This window comes from Nanorana parkeri, unplaced genomic scaffold (assembly GCF_000935625.1).
Source record: "Nanorana parkeri isolate BGI_ZX_2015 unplaced genomic scaffold, ASM93562v1 scaffold7, whole genome shotgun sequence".
Classification (NCBI taxonomy): Eukaryota; Metazoa; Chordata; class Amphibia; order Anura; family Dicroglossidae; genus Nanorana; species Nanorana parkeri.
The window spans coordinates 1,102,214-1,120,400 of NW_017306275.1; the positions used below are offsets into that span (position 1 = coordinate 1,102,214).

Here is an 18,187-nt window from a genome sequence, read left to right on the forward strand (position 1 = left end):
ATATATATATAATTATAACCCTCCTATACTAGAAACTAAGAAAAGTTGTTTCTAAACTAGTAAGTCTTAATGTCTGGAAGGGGATGTTGTTATACAGATCTAGGTCTTATATTGATATAGTTATATAGATCTTATTTTTGTATAGTGTATGTCTTTTGTTTTCTAATTTCTATTTTTGTTTTCTGTCTTCACGTTTGGTTTTCCAGACAGGATTTAAGGCTTAAATAGAGTATTCATAATAAGAAAAATATTGCAAGCATTCTGAATAACATACCCCATACCAAGAATGGTATTATTATATTATCATTGCAGTATCAAAAAGCCAAATTTTCTTATCATGACCCTTTTTCTCCAACACTTTTTTTTTCAAAATAATTAAATAATTAAATTGTGTCTTTTAAAAAGGTTCTATTTAATAGTACTATACAAGTAAAGTCTGTTGGGGTTTTTTTTTTTAGGACCACCTACGCTCCTGAATGTGACTCCAAGTACTGATATTCTTATTATTGAAAATGGAACAGCTGTTACCTTTCAGGTTGAAGTGTTAGATAAAGAAGGAAATGTAACATGTCAGCCAAAGCTGATTGTGCAGTGTAAGGTAAGTTCAGAAATAACATACTTATGTTTAGGAGTAATGCCTAAGGCCGCTCATAGATGTGTAAATATCTCCCAGAAAGTAACTGGGCAAAAGATATCGGCTCTTAATCTGACAAATTGGAACCTGCTGCGATTCTGAACAGTGACAACTGTGGCCATATGGTACATTGGTTGTCATCTGACGGATCTGACCGTTATTGTGCTGCTCTATGAATGCAGAAACACCTGATGATCATACTTAAAATCAGGGACATTTATCAAGTCATTTATATCCATTCTTAGTGGTTAACGTGGACACTTTAAAGGCAAGTTGTATTTGCTGCCACTCAGTCCTTGTTGAGCATTGTTAGCCAGTAGTTTGCTCTGTTGGTGATCAGTAATTCGTCAGTTAATCTATGTGACCTAGATTCTGCTGATTTTTTTTTTTATTTGTCAAAGTAACTGGAAGCTGAACAGTCTTTATTCAACAAGTAAATCTGTTTACTGGAGAATTGAAGACCTTATTTACCACTTTATATTAAAGCATTATGATCTTGATTATAGTTTACAGGAGCTCCAAACCTCCCAACCTACATGCTGGATTGCAGCAATACAGGAAGTGGTGTTTTGACTGGGCCCTCTATCAAAGTTAAAAATGTAAAAAAGTTTCAGTTACTGAAAGCCAAAATTGAAGTATCTGTAAGTATTATCTGTGATGCATACAAAAAGGTATTGATGTACAGTACATGTAGATTGTAATCCTTACTGTAATGTGTCTGTATACTTTTTTTCCTGTTTATAGAGTTGCAAAGACATAAAAACAGTGGAAAAAACTATTAAACTTCAGCCGAGTAGCACTATTACAAAACTTCATATTCTAAGTGTTGATGGTGAAAAAGCAATTCAAATTAAACACAAGGATGAGATCAAGTGGCTTGTAGGTGATTCCATGCAGAATCTGATTTTTCAAATGTTCGATGAAGGAGATAGAGAAATTCTCATCACACCTGCAATTGCTGAAAAAATAAAGGTATAATCCTTTTATCTGTTTTATGTATTTACATCAACCTTATTTTGTTGTCATTGGGGACACATTTTTTTCAATAGATGAGACAAAAATTAAAGTTTTGTTTATATTAATCTGTAATTAAAATGTACGTTTCCCAAACAGTAGTAACGCATGCAGTTTGTTTGAGAGACTAAAATTATTTGTATAGAAAGCTGTTGGCCAAGTGACTGAGAACATCCTTTGTAGGAATTTACCAACGAAAATAAAGTTTTCTGAAAACTGCTTTAGTATATTTTGTTAAATGACAGGTTTCATGTTTGACTTCAAAGGTGGAATTAATCTTTTGGATTGCAACTTTAGGGAACCTACTCTATATGTTTGTGTTACTATTCACACAGTCAACCTGAAAATTAAAACAAAAATAGTTCTCACCTTTTTAGCTGTTTAGAGCAGAACTATACATAGGACACTATAGGCAAGATACTTCTGCCTTGAGTAGATGACAATGTGCAGATAAGTGTAGAGACTGAGCTTTAACCCTTTGTTAGGTCAGACAGTCTTGCACAACTAGTTAACTGATAATGGATATCTGCCAGCACAATACAGAAAGGGTTAATCATGGCAAACACATCGGCCCAGCTCCCTCCTAAACAGGGAGAATTGGAGTTTTCAGAAAAAAGCATCTGAAATGTAATTCCATTTGTTTTTTTTTTTTAATTATGCTATGTGAATGGGATCATGAAACAAATATAAAGTAGGTGTTGTCCCAGTTTGGCAGCAAATGTGGAAATGTACTTTAACTTTGTAATATAGTAATAATAATGTAGAGATCTTTGGCGAGTAGAAGAGGAGAGACACAGTGGAGGTGAATGTACGCAGCCAGGAGCGTGCAATTCGGACAGACACCGTGGGACACGAGTTGTCTGCCCTGGATCAGAGACCGGCACCAGTGCTGGAGGGATTGCTGAATACAAGTGGAAGGAATAAGATGATCGGCTCAAGAGGCATCATTTAAACCAAGTCCTTAAAGCAGCATAGGGGGAGGAAAAAAAAATTGTGACTTTAATGTCACTCTAACTCTAATTCCTGCAGTGCAGGAATAGCCCCAAGGGTTACAATTTTAAGCACACACTAATTATTTCCAGTTGTTAAAACCAGGCCTTTTAGTACAGAACTGTTTTGTAATTATACTCACTACACACCTTCTTCACTGTATAATGACATGTAAATTTGGCCAGCTCACCCATCACAAGATCTCCCAATTGTTTTGTTCCAGGATGACCAATCTACATCCTCCTGAAAGATGATATCCAAGGCTTTTTAAGAATCATAAAAACATCAGATAATGGTGAACAAAAGCTACATTTTTGTACAGACAACGTGTTTTGACCCATGGGTCTTCATTAAATCCCACTTTGACTCAGTGGGTCAAATTGCATTGTTTGTACAAGAACACAGTGCTTGCGCACTGGTATTTGATGTTTTTATGGATGAAATAAATTCTTTGATTTCATCTTTAACGCCAAGGATGTTTATCATCTTTGATAAATGAAGTTGTTGTTTAATGAAACTGAGCAAATGGGCTGTGGATATCAATAGAGCCCTTATGTTTAGTAATACAAATGCCTCCAGCCATTTGCTTGCTACAGTTCTCTCTAGTTGTACCTTAAGAACCTATTTATTTACAGTATATGTGTTACTTGGGTTTTTCTAAACACTTTAAAATCTTTTGTTCCATGACAGGTGAATTGGACACCAAATGTTTCTAAGGAGAAGTTAGTAAAAGGACTTTTACCTGATGTCGAGGTGTCAAATTCAGTTACTGATGTTCGGTACTGCCAGGTTACCTATCACGATGATAATGTTTCATTGGAGAGTGCTTTTACAGTCAAGTATGTATTGCGATTTAAAAAATATTGAGATCATCATGTGCAAAAGTTGTTTTTTTATCCAGAGCTGTGTGTAGTGTTGATGAGCCAACTTTGCTAAATATATTCAGAAGTTTCACTAAAGGGCGCACATCAATGTCTGATTAGAGGAAACATGGTCTTATAACCGCTATCAATTAAAAATAGTGTATTTTCTCCACCCATCACTCAGAGCTGCAAAATAATTTATGAAATGCTATAAGCTTTTTGAGTTTTAGTTCAGTTAGAATTTTATTCAGTCACCCTTGAACCTCTTTTTGGTTAAAAGAAAAAGCCTTTCAATAACCATGCTGACAGGAGGAGAGAGCAGGATGCTGATACTCAGCACTGTCCAATCAGCAGGCTGGGGCTGTGTTCTTGATTAAACTGTACTGGTAATTGAATTGATAATCGTTGTCCTTTGCCCCTGAAGTTGTAAGGCATACAGGCAGGACCAGTCTTCTATCAGCAAATTTCATATTAACCTAGTAAAGTAAAGCTAGACTTTTGTTGTGGGAAGAAAACTGTTCTCTCCAGTTTAATCACGTTTATTGCAAGGATTTTGTCTAGCTTCATTAGACATTCACATGTACCTTTATTGTGAACACTGCCGCATTCATTCCTCCTGCGTGCTAAGTAAGAGTGTTTGCCTGCTATAACATGATCTGTCCCAATGTTGTAATAAGAAAAAGACTTCTTGAAGAAACCGTAATGGGCTCAGGTATTCCCCAAGGTGCCGTGGTTGCATGGATCTACCATTTTGAAGGTCGTGGCAGTTTTTTTTTTACATTTTTAAGTAAGCTGGTTAGTTGCTAAGTGCTCGTTCAAATGTAAATTAAAAATCGAAGCATAATAAGACTTCATTCACACTATGCTGTAGGAATCCCAAATTTTCAATTCAAGGTAATGAGCAACAGCGGCTGCATCATAAAATAGATAATTGTCCCTGGACGCATCTACTGTGTCCAGGAACAGTAATGAGGTGACTTGTATAGTGTGAATAAAAACTTAGAGAATGTTGTACTGTTTGTAACTAAATAACAATATAGCCAGTCTTTTATAGTAAACTAATGAAACAAAAACTCATTTATGTTTATTCCTACATACATGCATTCGGTTGGCGTCTTTAACATGTCAGCAAAATACATGTTTGAGGTTGGAAATTAAAATCCATCTTCCTTTCTTGATCGTACATCACAGCACACAGGGAGTTAATTCTTATACCACTGGGTTAGGTAGCTACGTTCAGGTGATTGGACAGAAATCGTGGCAAATTAGTCAAAGCTGAAGGACAGCCCTGCATAACCCCTCCCACTGCCAGCATGCCTCAGCTTTTTGCTAGTGACCTTGAAGAATGGACACATTCTCTCAGACATGAGAGAAGTTTCCTATTTTATACTTTTTTTTTTTTTTTTAATATCCAATTTTTAGCAAGGCTCCTAATGCTGCTCCATGGCACTGTGACATCTATAGCATCTATCTAGCTTAGTTATCTCCTCTGCAGTGCCTTGACAAGACTGTACATGGACCTCATCAGGCATTTTTTCTCTCCTTTGTTACATAGTAACAAAAATGTATCTTATTTGTGTATCACTCGGCTATAGATCCTCAAATCGTCTCTGAATTGGTGCTTACACTGTCTTCCTTCTGGAGGGTGGTTACTTTTGTTCCCCATGGTCCCTGTGTGTGTTGTAAAGTAGCCACCGCTCCAAGATCACTCCCGGGATGGACTACAATCTCAATACAAATTACCATGCCGAGATATTTCAAATTGACCTATATGAGCCAAATCAGACCTTATTAGCTGCAATAGGGGTAGATAATTATGTTTATACAGGGCTTTGCAGTGAGATGTACTCCCAGGTAAGGAATTTTCTCCTTAGCCCAGATGTAAGGAAACAACGTTTGAAGTGTATTTCTCATATTGTGAGGAATCCCCAGATCCAGTATTTGTGACTTTTCCTCATTTACTCTGTAGTAGGATACAGAGTTAAACAGTTGTAATGTTGATTGTACTGCTGTCAGGGAAGATATTGGATCTGTTAAGCACCATAGCGACTTTTAACTCCCTGTGTCCTGTGATATATGAACAAGAAAACAGGACTTTTGTGTTGCTTATCAAATCTGTTTCTTGGAGTACATCACAGGACCCTCTGCTCTTCTTTGTTACGCTCTACCGCTTACTAAAAAACTGAGGCAGGCTGGGAGTGGGAGGTGTAAAGAAGGGCTGTCTTGCAACATCGATTGATGTGCCAGTGTTCTCTTACCTGAAGGCAGTTGCATAACCAAGTGGTCCAAGAATTAACTCTTGTGTCCTGTGATGTACTCCAAGAAACAGAGATGATAAATAAACTGAATATTTTTTTGCAATGTTTCAGGCCTCTTCCTGATGAACCAAAATATTTGAAATGCAAGTTAAATGGACCTAATGTTGTCCAAATGGGAGAAGAGCTGAAGGGTGAAGTTGGTGAGTGATAATTGTACATTATTGGCATTTAATGGTCATATAACATACAATACATACGTGTTTTTTCTGCTGGTAGTAACCGCTTACAGCGAATAGCAGTCAGCCTATCAATGGCAGCTGTGTGTGTATATACATTACATATATATATATATATATACACACACACACTCTGAAGAATTTTGAGACCTAGGGTTCTGCTGCTGCCTTGCCTCTAGGAGAAATGACAAACAAATTAAAAGCCCAAATAACCCCTGACACCTCATACAGTGGGGCAAAAAAGTATTTAGTCAGCCACCAATTGTGCAAGTTCTCCCACTTAAAAAGATGAGAGAGGCCTGTAATTGGCATCATAGATAGACCTCAACTATGAGAGACAAAATGAGAAAACAAATCCAGACAAATCACATTGGCTGATTTGGAACAAATTTATTTGCAGATTATGGTGGAAAATAAGCATTTGGTCACCTACAAACAAGCAAGAGTTCTGGCTCTCACAGACCTGTACCTTCTTCTTTAAGAGGCTCCTCTGTCCTGCACTCATTACCTGTATCAATGGCACCTGTTTGAACTTGTTATCAGTATAAAAGACACCTGTCCACAACCTCAAACAGTCACACTCCAAACTCCACTATGGTGAAGACCAAAGAGCTGTCGAAGGACACCAGAAACAAAATTGTAAACCTGCACCAGGCTGAATCTGCAATGTGCGGGAAACTGTGGGAGCAATAATTAGAAAATGGAAGACATAAAAGATACTGATAATCTCCCTCGATCTGGGGCTCCACGCAAGATCTCACCCCGTGGGGTCAAAATGATCACAAGAACGGTGAGCAAAAATCCGAGGATCACACGGGGGGACCTAGTGAATGACCTGCAGAGAGCTGGGACCAATGTAAAAAAGGCTACCGTCAGTAACACACTACGCCGCTAGGGACTCAGATCCTGCAGTGCCAGACGTGTCCCCCTGCTTAAGCCAGGAAATGTCCGGGCCCGTCTGAAGTTTGCTAGAGAGCATTTGGATGATCCAGAAGAGGATTGGGAGAATGTCATATGGTCAGATGAAACCAAAATAGAACTATTTGGTAGAAACACAACTCGTCGTGTTTGGAGGAGAGAGAATGCTGAGTTGCATCCAAAGAACACCATACCTACTGTGAAGCATGGGGGTGGCAACATCATGCTTTGGGGCTGTTTCTCTGCAAAGGGACCAGGACGACTGATCCGTGTACAGGACAGAATGAATGGGGCCATGTATCGTGAGATTTTGAGTGCAAACCTCCTTCCATCAGCAAGGGCATTGAAGATGAAACGTGGCTGGGTGTAATGGTCGTACCCCGGCGAGGTCCGGTGCCGCTGTCCGTCGCGGGCCTGTGCAGACACGTCGGGTCCTCTCCTCCTCGGGTCGCACACATCGGGTGACGGCTCCTGGTGTCAGTGCCCGGAATCGCGCCCCGTAGCTCCGCCCCATCCAGAGCGTGCGCTCGGCTTAAAGCCGCCGCTCGTTAGTTGATCGGCGTCCCACTATTGATGTAGGTGGACGCTGATCAACTCAGCACGCCACACGCTCCCTGGACCTCAGCAACCCGTGTCACTGCCGCAACACAGCGGGCTCCAACCCGTGTCCCTGCCTCAAGCCAGCTCCAGCCTGTGTCACTCTGCCACGAATTCCAGCAGAACCGCAAGTATCTGTAGAGAGAGCACAAGCTGGCTCCAGGTCTCATAGACCAGACTGGAATACTCTCAGCTGCTGTTAGTTATACAAAGGCTGTACTGTTCTTCTCATGCTAACTTATCAAACTGCAGTACTGCTCATCTCATGGTGATTTAACCAAACGCTGTATCGCTAGTTATACAAATGCTGTACTGCTCATCTCATACCGATTAGCCACTGCTATGTTTCTCATCTCATGCTAAACTTAACCATTGCAGAACTGCTCATCTCATGCTAAACTTAACCATTGCAGTACTGCTCATCTCATGCAACCAGACCATTGCCATACTGCTTACCTCCTACTGGTTATACCCACTGCTGTGATTAACCAGGTATAACTGTGTCTACTCGGCTCCCTTAACCCCAGCGGGGAAATGATGTGAAGCAGCTCCCTCTCAGCCTCCTGCAAAAACGGGCACGTGAGGGCAGCTGTTACTCTGATACCCGTACCCAGAGACCACAGTTGAGAACAGTTTGCACTTAGTGTTCTCAGGAGAATGGATGTCTTTTCTTCTACTTTTATTATTTTAGTTTATTTTGTTTCTTCATTAAGGATTCTTCTACCAAGAGCTCCTAGTTGATTTATACTGGATATTATTAAATCCTGGGAGTCTCTCTAGCTAGCTGACATTCATGCCGGATAAGTTAAATCTTAAATCTTTACAAGCCTAACTTAAGTGTAAGTGTGCTTGGAAATTTTTGGGTTTGTACTGTTTAAAACCCTTCCATGTGCACCTTACTTTAAAAGCTAGGCACTACACCTGTCACTCCTGGCAGAGAAAATACGGCTGTATAGTTCCTTTTACGGAACTATACAGAACAGCCATTTACTACTATACTGCTATGTGATGTATACAGGGCAGTTCAAAACGTATAGGATATGGGGATTGCATTCACATTCCATAGTTATTTTCTTCTTGTATGTATTAGTCAAGTTATGACAAAATGCTCAAATGGTAAGTGCCCTAAAGCTTCCTATCATGGCACACACTTTCCTGCCTCCAGCTCCATAGCATATTTGCTGTGCGGTGTGCTGCACAGTCTCTTCAAAATCCACCCAGTCAGGCCTGCTCCTGTGCTCTGTGATCTCTATTCATTGCAAAGGAAAGAATGCTCATCCCAGCAGCCTACAAACTTTTTAGATCACTTGAGAAAACTGATATTGTATAGAATTTTCACAGGTCTGAATAGGCAATTATGGTAGCAGGCAGCAATGTGCTAGTAGCTTTAGGCCTACTTGTATTCATAAACAGTACATGGTTGTGTTAAACCAGCATTACTTATAGTATCTAATTGTCATGTTTTCTTTTTTTATTTGTTTGTCTCTTGCAGAATTGATATTGACAGACCAGTTCAGTAATCGGATCCAAACGTTATCACCCATATGTCTCGATTCTCTAGGTATTTCTGGAACTAATCTTGATAAAAGTAATGTAAAGATGACTTTTCAGGTGTGTATTGTGCATATGTACCTCTATTTGCATGTGAGGGAATCTGCATGTAATTTCTGTATTGATGTTTTTATAGAAGGGCCACGCTGATATTCTTTTAATAGTCAATCTGCATGCTTTTTTAGTGTGTTACATATCTGTTATTTTTTCCTCTTATTTTTAATTCAGGAAAATACGCAGTCTATTCTTATCAAAGGGATAAAATTTTTCAATGGACCTCTAGAGGACAAGGAGCTTTGCTTCGCATGGAGATCTTTTTCAACTTATTTGCGACTGAGTTTGGTTGCCGGACCTCCCGCTAATGTTGCCCTAGTAGATTGGCCAGAGGTAAATGTATTTAGTGTCTACCAAAATATTCCTATTTACTGTACTTGGTGGTTGTTGTCTAACATGATTTCATTGATTAGTGTGTTACAGTTGTCTGTGGTAAAAAGACACAAAAGCCTCTGATTGTTCAGCTTTGTGATGAATGGGGAAACCAGGCTTTGGAGCCAAATGTTAAAATCACATTAGTGAAGGACAACCTGCTCAAGGTACTTTGTTTAAAGACAAAAATATTTATAAAAAACTTAATATAGATTTCTAAGACAAATGTAAATTTCTTAATCGTACATTAAGGGACACCTGAGGAATTATTCAGGTACATTGGGTTATGTTGCCGCCTTCAAAAGATTGGACTCTGGCAAACAAAGCTGAAAAGGACAGCCCCCTATAACCCTCCTACTCCCAGCATGCCTCATGTATTTGCTAGTGTTCTTGGTGAACTGATGCCTTCTCTCTTCTGAGAAAAAAAATTATATTCTTGCTTTTATCAAGATTACTTTTTCATCTGCCAAGTTTTTTCAGTAGTTGCAGACCCAAAAGGTATCAATTTGCAGATATCGATGAAAGCTTTACCTGTGCCCTGAAGGAGGGCCAGCCTGTAATGTGTCTTTTGGCACTGGACCTGCTCAGGGCACTGGGCTAGGTACTTTTGCTTAAATTGTGAGGCTACCACATGCTACTTTACAGGACCAGGGCCACACTCGTCTGGTGGGACCCTGTCCTTGAGAATCCCTAGGTCGTATGTCCACCGATAGGGCAAAGACTTTGGGATGCTCCTTGGATCCTGCCCCCCATCTGTGGCTGCGGGGGCTGTTTCTCTTCAAAACTGTTTATTATCCCTAAGGCAGAAGGGAGCATCCACCCCATACTAGATCAGAAGATTCTCAACACCTTCAACCAGGTAAAAATATTGTGCATGGAATCCGCCCAGTGAGTCATTGCTTCCCTCCATCCAGGAGGCCTTCTGGCTTCTGTGAACATCAAAAACACCTGGCCTGGTGGGTCACATTCAGCCCTGGAATCTGGAAAAGATTTCCTCTTATCTGGAAAGTTCTCAGTAACATATGCCACCTTATTGGGCTGGGGAGGTGTCCTGGGTACCCTAACGGTACAAGAGACAATCGACCAGAACAACCCCACAGCATTAGCTTCTTTTACTCATCAGGGAAGTACCAGAAGTCTTGCGGCTCAAAAAAAAGTGGATCTGATTCCGGCTTTAGCAGAACTTCATGTTCCAGCCCTTTCTGCCATGCACAGCCCAGGCATGAGAAATTGGCATGCCCACTTCCTCAGTTGTCAAATTCTGGATTCCAGAGAATGGTCTCTTCACCCAGAGATGTTTCCAAACCCTGTTTCTCACATCTCGGCTATTGTCTTTAATAGCGTGACTGTGGAAGCTCGAGTTCTGAGGGACAGGGGCTTTTCAGATTTGGTCATCCCTGCACTTGTAAACTCTAGGAAGATGAATTATCGCATAGTCTGCCATAAAACTTGAAAAGCAAATATTTATTTCTTTGAGACTAAGATATTCCATCCCAGGAAGATCTCTATGGAAGGAATCATGTCTTTCTCCAGTCATGTCTGGAGCAATGTTTGGTCTTGAGTACCACCAAAGGTCAGATTTTAGCTTTAGCATATAGACTGCTTGCCTTCCACTCCTTAGTGAAGGACCCATGTAGGGTGTCACTCACATTGTGCTTCCTCTGCTTTTTGCAGTGACTCCATGTGATCTCAGCCTGGTTCATTCAGTACTGCAGAAACTGTCCTGTGAGCCTAAGGGATATTCCTCTGTCTTCCCTTACTGGTGAGGTTGTTTTTCTCATTGCCATCACCAGGTGAATTTATGAGTTGGCAGCCTTAACATGTTAGAAAAAAACCTTTTCTTGTGTTCGCAAGGACAAGTTTGTTTTTAGGTCCTAGTCATTTCTTCCTTTCACTTTAACTGTAACATTGCTCTACCATCTCTCTGTCCTGCTCCAAAACATCCTAAGGAGAGTTCCCTCCATTGTTTGGATGTGGTACACACTGTTTGAGTTTCTGTCAGCTCCCTTTAGACTTTCTAACTCATAATCTCAAGGACAATGCACTCAAACCACCAGGTCTGTGAAACAGGAATCTGTTTTTTCAGATTTGCAAGGCTGCCATCTGGTCTTCTATTCCCACATTTGTTTTCTCTGGTGGACGTTCAGGCCTTAGCTGATACCCGATTTGGTCATGAGGGTCTTCAGGCAGCTCTGTATGATCCCTTCAGCCACCTCCTGTTAACCTGTTTGTTTTTGTGAACCTGTTATCCCTTTGTTGCTCTGTTTCCCATCCCTCAGTCACTGCTTTTGGATGCCCCAATGTACCTGAATAATTCCACCTTTGTCTTATAGTGTACAATTGATGGAATTTACGTCAAGTCAAAAATCCTTTTTTGTGAAGTACGTTGAGAGACAAGGCCCCCTCCACCCCCTTGTTTCTATCATTCGCTCTTTTTTGTATGCTGCAAAAATGAGGTGCACTGGGAGTGGGAGGGCTTCTACTGGGCTGTCATTTGCTGCTTTGTTTGGCAATGTCTATTCTTCTGAAGACAGCAACATAAGCCTGAATAATAAGGACTGTACCTTCTATAATCTACAAATTAGAAAATGCATTTTAAAAAAATACAAGAAAATGTTATAACATGTTCATCAATCTTTCAAATTAATTTTTCCATCTTAGATAACTGGGCAATCTCAACAGATAAAAACAGACAAAGAAGGCCGTGTGAATATGGGACTACTTGCGTTTTCTGCACCAAAGTAAGCTATATGGTTTAAAACAAAATGACACTGTTGTCTATAAATGGTTCCTTTATTAGAAGCACATTTTATTCCAGCTTAGTCATGCAATTATATAATCAGCCAATCATGTGGCAGCAATGCAGTGCATAAATTCATGAGGATACAGGTCATGAGCTCCAGTTAATGTTCACATCGAACATTAAAATGGGGGAAAATGTGATTGGTAATTTTTATTGTGACATGATTGTTTGTGTCTGAAAGGCTGGTTTGAGTATTTCTTTAACAGCCTTTAGAGTTTACTCAGAATGGGCAAAATGCAAAAAACACCCTTTAAGCTGAGAGGCTTAGGTGTCTGTCAACAACTCTTTACAACTATAGTGAGCAGGAGTGCATCTTGGAATACACAGGACACTAAACCTTGAGGTGGGCAGGCTCCTACAGCAGAAGACAACAACGGGTTACACTTGGCAGTTGAAGACTGTAAAATATAGACTATTGTAGACAATTAAAAGAACAATAAACCTTTCTTTCTATTTATTTAGAAGTTTTTTTCTACTATTAACAGCTGCTGAAATATTCAAGTCAGATAATAAATAATGAAAGTCTCTCCCGTGAGCGTAGATTTTACCAGTTCCCAGTGTTATCTCTGATACAGCCATGCATCCATGCTGGGTAACCCAGCCTGTATTTGTTTTCCATGGCTGTGCTACAAATCAGGACAGTATTCTGGAGATTCTGTAGAGTGTTTTATAGCACTCTACACTCTATCCACTTTGTTTGCTTTGTCTCTGTTGTGCAAAGATGGACAGGGCATCACCCTGATCTGACACCGCTCTTCTCTCAAGAAGTCATTATCACTGAACCTTGAGGTTGGCAGGTTTTTACAGCAGAAGACCACAATAGGTTCCACTTGGCAGTTATAGACTGTAAAATGTAGACTATTGTAGACAATTAAAAGAACAATAAACCTTTAAGTCTTGTACCTTCTGGTTGTACTGCCACTTAAAGGAAAATTGGACACTGGCAGACAAAAAAAAAACTGTAGGTCAGCTACAGATAAATCTTCCCACTACCAGCATGCCTCCGTTTTTCCTAGTGTCTTCAGGAGAGTGGACATGGTTTTTTAAGCTGATATCTTCTATTCGTTTAGAAGTTGTTGTTTGTTTGTTTTTTTTAACTTTCAACAGGTGCTGGTGGATTCAAGTCAGATAGTAAATTCTTGAAGTCTCTCCAATGAACGCATATTTTCCCCGTTCATTAAGTATCCTTGTGTTCTCTCTGCTATAGCCGTGCATCCATGCTGGGTAACCCAGCCTGTATTTGTTGCCCAGGGCTCTGCTACAAGTCAGGATAGAAGTCTGGAGGTTGTGTAGAGTGTTTTACTCTGGGTCAGAGTGTCATGTCAGTGTTCCGCCCGTCCCTGTCTTTGTTTGTTCAATTGTGGGGGGAGATACGGCAACCAATTCTTGCTGTGTCAAGTAGGGAACCCTTCTAAAATGTCCATGGTCCTTGCCTTCGACCTCTCTTCCGCATGGTGGATGTCCACCAATGTGCTGCCCCTGGTGTTAGCCTTGTTGTACTCTTGTAGCATCTCCATTGTGTGATACTTGGACGCCCTTCTGTTGAGGGAATAGTCTGTGCAGTCAAATAATGTGGCCTTGAATGTACACAGACTACAGCAGTTCACTTCCATCCTCAAATTTCAGAAGTCTCTTTTAACCTACTAATTTTTTGGAGTATACGGGTCTAGTGTTGGACACAGCTGAGGCCAGAATTCTTCTTTCACAGGAGAAAACTTTAGGCTCAGATTCAAGCTCACCAGTCCAGGAGTTGTCAGACTACACTTTTTCTTGAAACTCTTGGGCCCAGTGGTAGCCTCCTTTTGAGGCAGTCCCATTTGCCCAGTTTCTCTCCAGACCTCTAAAACACAACATTCTGTTGTCGTGGGACATGCCTATCAAATCTCTGGACAGGCAGATTAATTTGGCACCAATAACCAGGCTGTCCCTTGCCTGATGGCTCAGATATCAGGCTCTGAGATTAGGGAAGTCCTTTTTTCAGCTTCTGGAAGATCTTTGCAATGGATGCAATCCATTTAGGCTAGGAAGGGGTCTTGGACACTGTCGTGGTGCATGTGGACATGGCCATTGGAGGAGTCTTATCTACTGATTAATATCCTGGAGCTTCAGGCAATTTCTCTACATCGTTGATCCATCCTGTTGGAATGTCATCTGAATACTTCCCAGCTGTAGACAGTTACATACAGACTTCCTTATCTGCCAGCGCCTGGACACGGTGAAGTGGTCTCTACACCAAGAAGCGTTTCTAACCATTTAGACAGGATTTTCTCCAGGTACAGATAACTTTTAGCAGAAGCAGTGGATGCTCTGATAACACTGTGGAATCACTATGTCCTGATCTATGTATATCCTGCTTTGAATCTTCATCGAGATGACAGGCATTCCGGTTCTCTTTATTGTTCTGGACTGGCCATAGTGGATGTGGTACAACAATAATAGCTATGGCTTTCCAGCATAGCTATTGAAGCCAATGGTTTTAAGAGACAGGGACATCTCCGAACATGTAATTACGATAATTCTAAAAGTTAGGAAGGCTAGTTCCCACAAAGTGTGTAATTGGACTTGGAAGGCTTACGTTACTTGGTGTGACTGTTGAGGTTCCCACTTTATGGGTTTCTCCATATGACAAATTCTCTCCTTCGTGCAGCTGGACCAGGACTAGAGTTTGGCTCACCGCACCATCAAGGACCAATTTTTTGTCCTTTCTATCTTGTTTTAGGAACCATTGGCCTCTTACTGGTTGATTACGATATTTGTACAGAATGCCTCCCATGTAGCTTCCCCTGTTTGTTCCCCTGTGAATCCATGGGATCTAAATCTCTTTGTGAATGTCTTGAATGGCAGCTTTCTGGTTTTGCATTGGAACACGAAGGTGTTGAGGCACAGGACTCTCTTCTTGCCTAAGGTAGTTTCTGCTTTTCATGTGAACCAGGACAAAGTTATTCCATCCCTCCATAATCTGTTAAGTCTTATCATTAACTAGCTGAAGCTACAGCAACATATAATTCAGATGAAGAAAACTATTTTGGTACAGTCTTGCACCAGTCTAACAGTTTTGAGTGAAAAGCATGGCACAACTATAGACCAACAGGAAATTAAATTGACACTAAACTCAGGAGTTAAACCTTAAAAATGCATTTAAGTAAACTATCGACAAAAATGCAGCTTATTTGTGTATCACTCAGCTGTAGAGCCTCTGAATTCATGCTGACACTAACCTATCTGTAGGATGGCTACTTGGGTTCCCCATGGTCCCTATGTGTGTTTTTAAAGTAGCCACTGATCCAAGCTCGCGACCCTTGATAGAATACAATCTCACATTTAGTTTATTAATTTGTATTGGGATTGTAGTCTATCACGAGAGTGAGCTTGGAGCGGTGACTACTTTACAACACACACAAAGACCATGCGGAACAAAAAGTAGCCACCCTCCAGAAGGAAGGACAGTGTCGGCATGAATTCAGAGATGATTTGAGGATCTACAGCTGAGTGATACACAAATAAGGATAAAGATTTAACACCTGAGTTTAGTGTCACTTTAATCATATAAGTTGGCAAATTTCGTGCCAAAACCCTGTTTATTTCAACTGATTGTAAAGAGGTAAGTTTCTGTGGCAAATTTACCCAACATGCCCTGCAAAGTAGGTATGCCTTTGTTCCAAAGCCCTTAAAGAAAAACTCCACTTTTATTGAGAAAAATTAATCCTCTCTGGATGATCTGTGTACATTACAAGGATTGTAATTGCAGTTTCCTACCTGTTACTGTTCAGGAGAAAAATGTTTGTTGCAGCAAGTCCTTTCCAAACTGATCCCTGAATGGGACGGTATTGCATTTCATTTTTTTGACAGATTTACAATATTACAGCAGCTACAGTTTTAAATAGAAAGGTAATTTTTAAGAACATAAAATTACAGAATGGTGTGTGCGGCAATTATATATTCTATATTTATATTTTTTAAAGTGGAGTTACTCTTTAACCACTTGCTGACCGGGGTGTTTACACCCCTTTCCTGACCAGGCCATTTTTCAGTATTCAGCGCTGCGGTACTTTGGCTGACGCTTATTCCGCCATGCAACGCTGTACTGAAATTAATTTTATACCATTTTTTGGGGACACATAGAGCTTTCTTTTGGTGGTATTTAATCACCACTGGGGTTTTTATTTTTTACTATATAACATAAAAAGTACTGAATATTTTTTTTTTAAATGGTTTTCCCTTCATTATTTTAGGAAACATTTATTTTTACCCAATTTTTTGCTAAAATATAAAAGTCGGGGCTACGTCGGGTAAATAGACACCAAACATGTCAAGCCTTAAAATTGCGCACGCCCGCGAAATTGCAAAAAGTGGTCAGAGGCGACGCTTTAAAAGATTTTACCGCTCATCAGTTTAGTGTTATCAGTGATTGATGGCCCTAAAATTATTGCGCTCATTGCGACGTTCGCGGCGATATATAACGTAGGGCATAATTGGCGCAATCGCCGTTTTTGCGTGTAGGCACATCTAACGCATGTTTGCGCATCTATGTGGGGGACTTAAAAAAAATTGTGGCTTTTTGTTTTGTGTGTGTACATTTTTATTTATTTTGTTATTAATTTTTTTTTTTTTTTCACTTTTGTTTCTTAACTTTATTGTTATCACTTAGGGTGCTAAGATGTACCCTATGTGATAAAAAATTACAGTGACAGGTCCCCTTTATGGACAGCTTGTATGTAAACGACCACTGGCCGTTTAAAATCAAGGCGGTTTCTCGCTCGTGGGCGCACGGGCACGAAGGACATCTAAAGACGCCCACCCGCATCCAGGAGACTCCCATCCAGCCGTCTTTCAACGATCGGCGGACGGGAGGTGGTTAAGTATGAAAACTTAACATGTATGTCCATCCAGGATTAGAACTCCATTTGGGTTTTTTTTTTTTAAGCATGTACTTTTTTATTGAGTTTTCAGTTGTAATACATAGTAAAGATAGACATCATAATAACCCGACACATGCACAGAACATTAGAGGACAAGCGTTATACAAGGTTATAGATGTATGCGGATCAACAGTGCTTCAAATAACTATAATACCATCAAAAAGTCACCTATAACGACCACTTAACAAACCATTAACGGTAAACAGAGCGGTATTCCACAAAGAGATAGGGTAGGAAAAACACATAGACATACATATAATGCATCATCGTAATATTCGAGAGGATCTATTGTCGGAGTGGACCAAACAAGGGTGAATCAATACTGAAAATGGGACAATGGGATAAACTGGACGTCAAGGGACAAGGAACGTCGGGTGCGATGGAGTAATACAATAAAGAGAAAAGAGAGGTTTTCCACCGTCTCGATTCAGCAATTGTCGGTGCATCACCTAGCCGAAGGCTACCGATAGCCTTAGGTCTATAAGACATCTAAGGCTCCCAATGAGCTGTCTAATTTGGCTATATCGTACCATTTGGAGGATCGAAAGGGCAGCATAATGTCCTTAAGTTGATCTAGGGATAGCGTTGTAGTTAGGAAAGCTGACCATGTACTAAAAAACTGGCTACCATTTGGGTTTTCATTGCTATGCAGGGTTCAGATAGAGACATTTTCTCCCTTCTTGTCTGGTGTAACTTTTCTAACCTGGACAGTAATAGAGTCCCATTAACAGTAAATATCAGACAAAGGTTGTAATCCTTCCGCCTCTATTGAAAACTAAAGAAAAAAAATTAAATAAAACATTTTGCTGGACATAAACCTTGTCATTTATACTACTCTTCAGTTTATTTTTGGTTTTGTAGAGGTTCACACTTGTACCCATATATTTATCTGTCAGTTAAAATAGTTGTTTTACCGTCACTTCAGATTTCCTGTATGAATGTCTGAGGTATTTTTTTTTTTTTTTTTACTTTATGGGG

The 18,187-nt window shown here is 40.2% G+C and overlaps 1 protein-coding gene across 1 annotated transcript in view; it reads left to right on the plus strand.

The window, feature by feature from the left end:
* The window catches only part of SMCHD1 (structural maintenance of chromosomes flexible hinge domain containing 1), a 124,538-nt gene that overhangs the window by 59,094 nt on the left and 47,257 nt on the right, over positions 1–18,187 (plus strand). Inside the window, exons 23-31 of the mRNA XM_018553353.1 lie at positions 459–598; positions 1,141–1,275; positions 1,379–1,606; positions 3,329–3,477; positions 5,871–5,959; positions 9,003–9,121; positions 9,290–9,454; positions 9,529–9,654; positions 12,149–12,228. Of these exons, the coding sequence (XP_018408855.1) occupies positions 459–598; positions 1,141–1,275; positions 1,379–1,606; positions 3,329–3,477; positions 5,871–5,959; positions 9,003–9,121; positions 9,290–9,454; positions 9,529–9,654; positions 12,149–12,228 (1,231 nt within the window). The remainder of the gene's footprint in view (positions 1–458; positions 599–1,140; positions 1,276–1,378; positions 1,607–3,328; positions 3,478–5,870; positions 5,960–9,002; positions 9,122–9,289; positions 9,455–9,528; positions 9,655–12,148; positions 12,229–18,187) is intronic.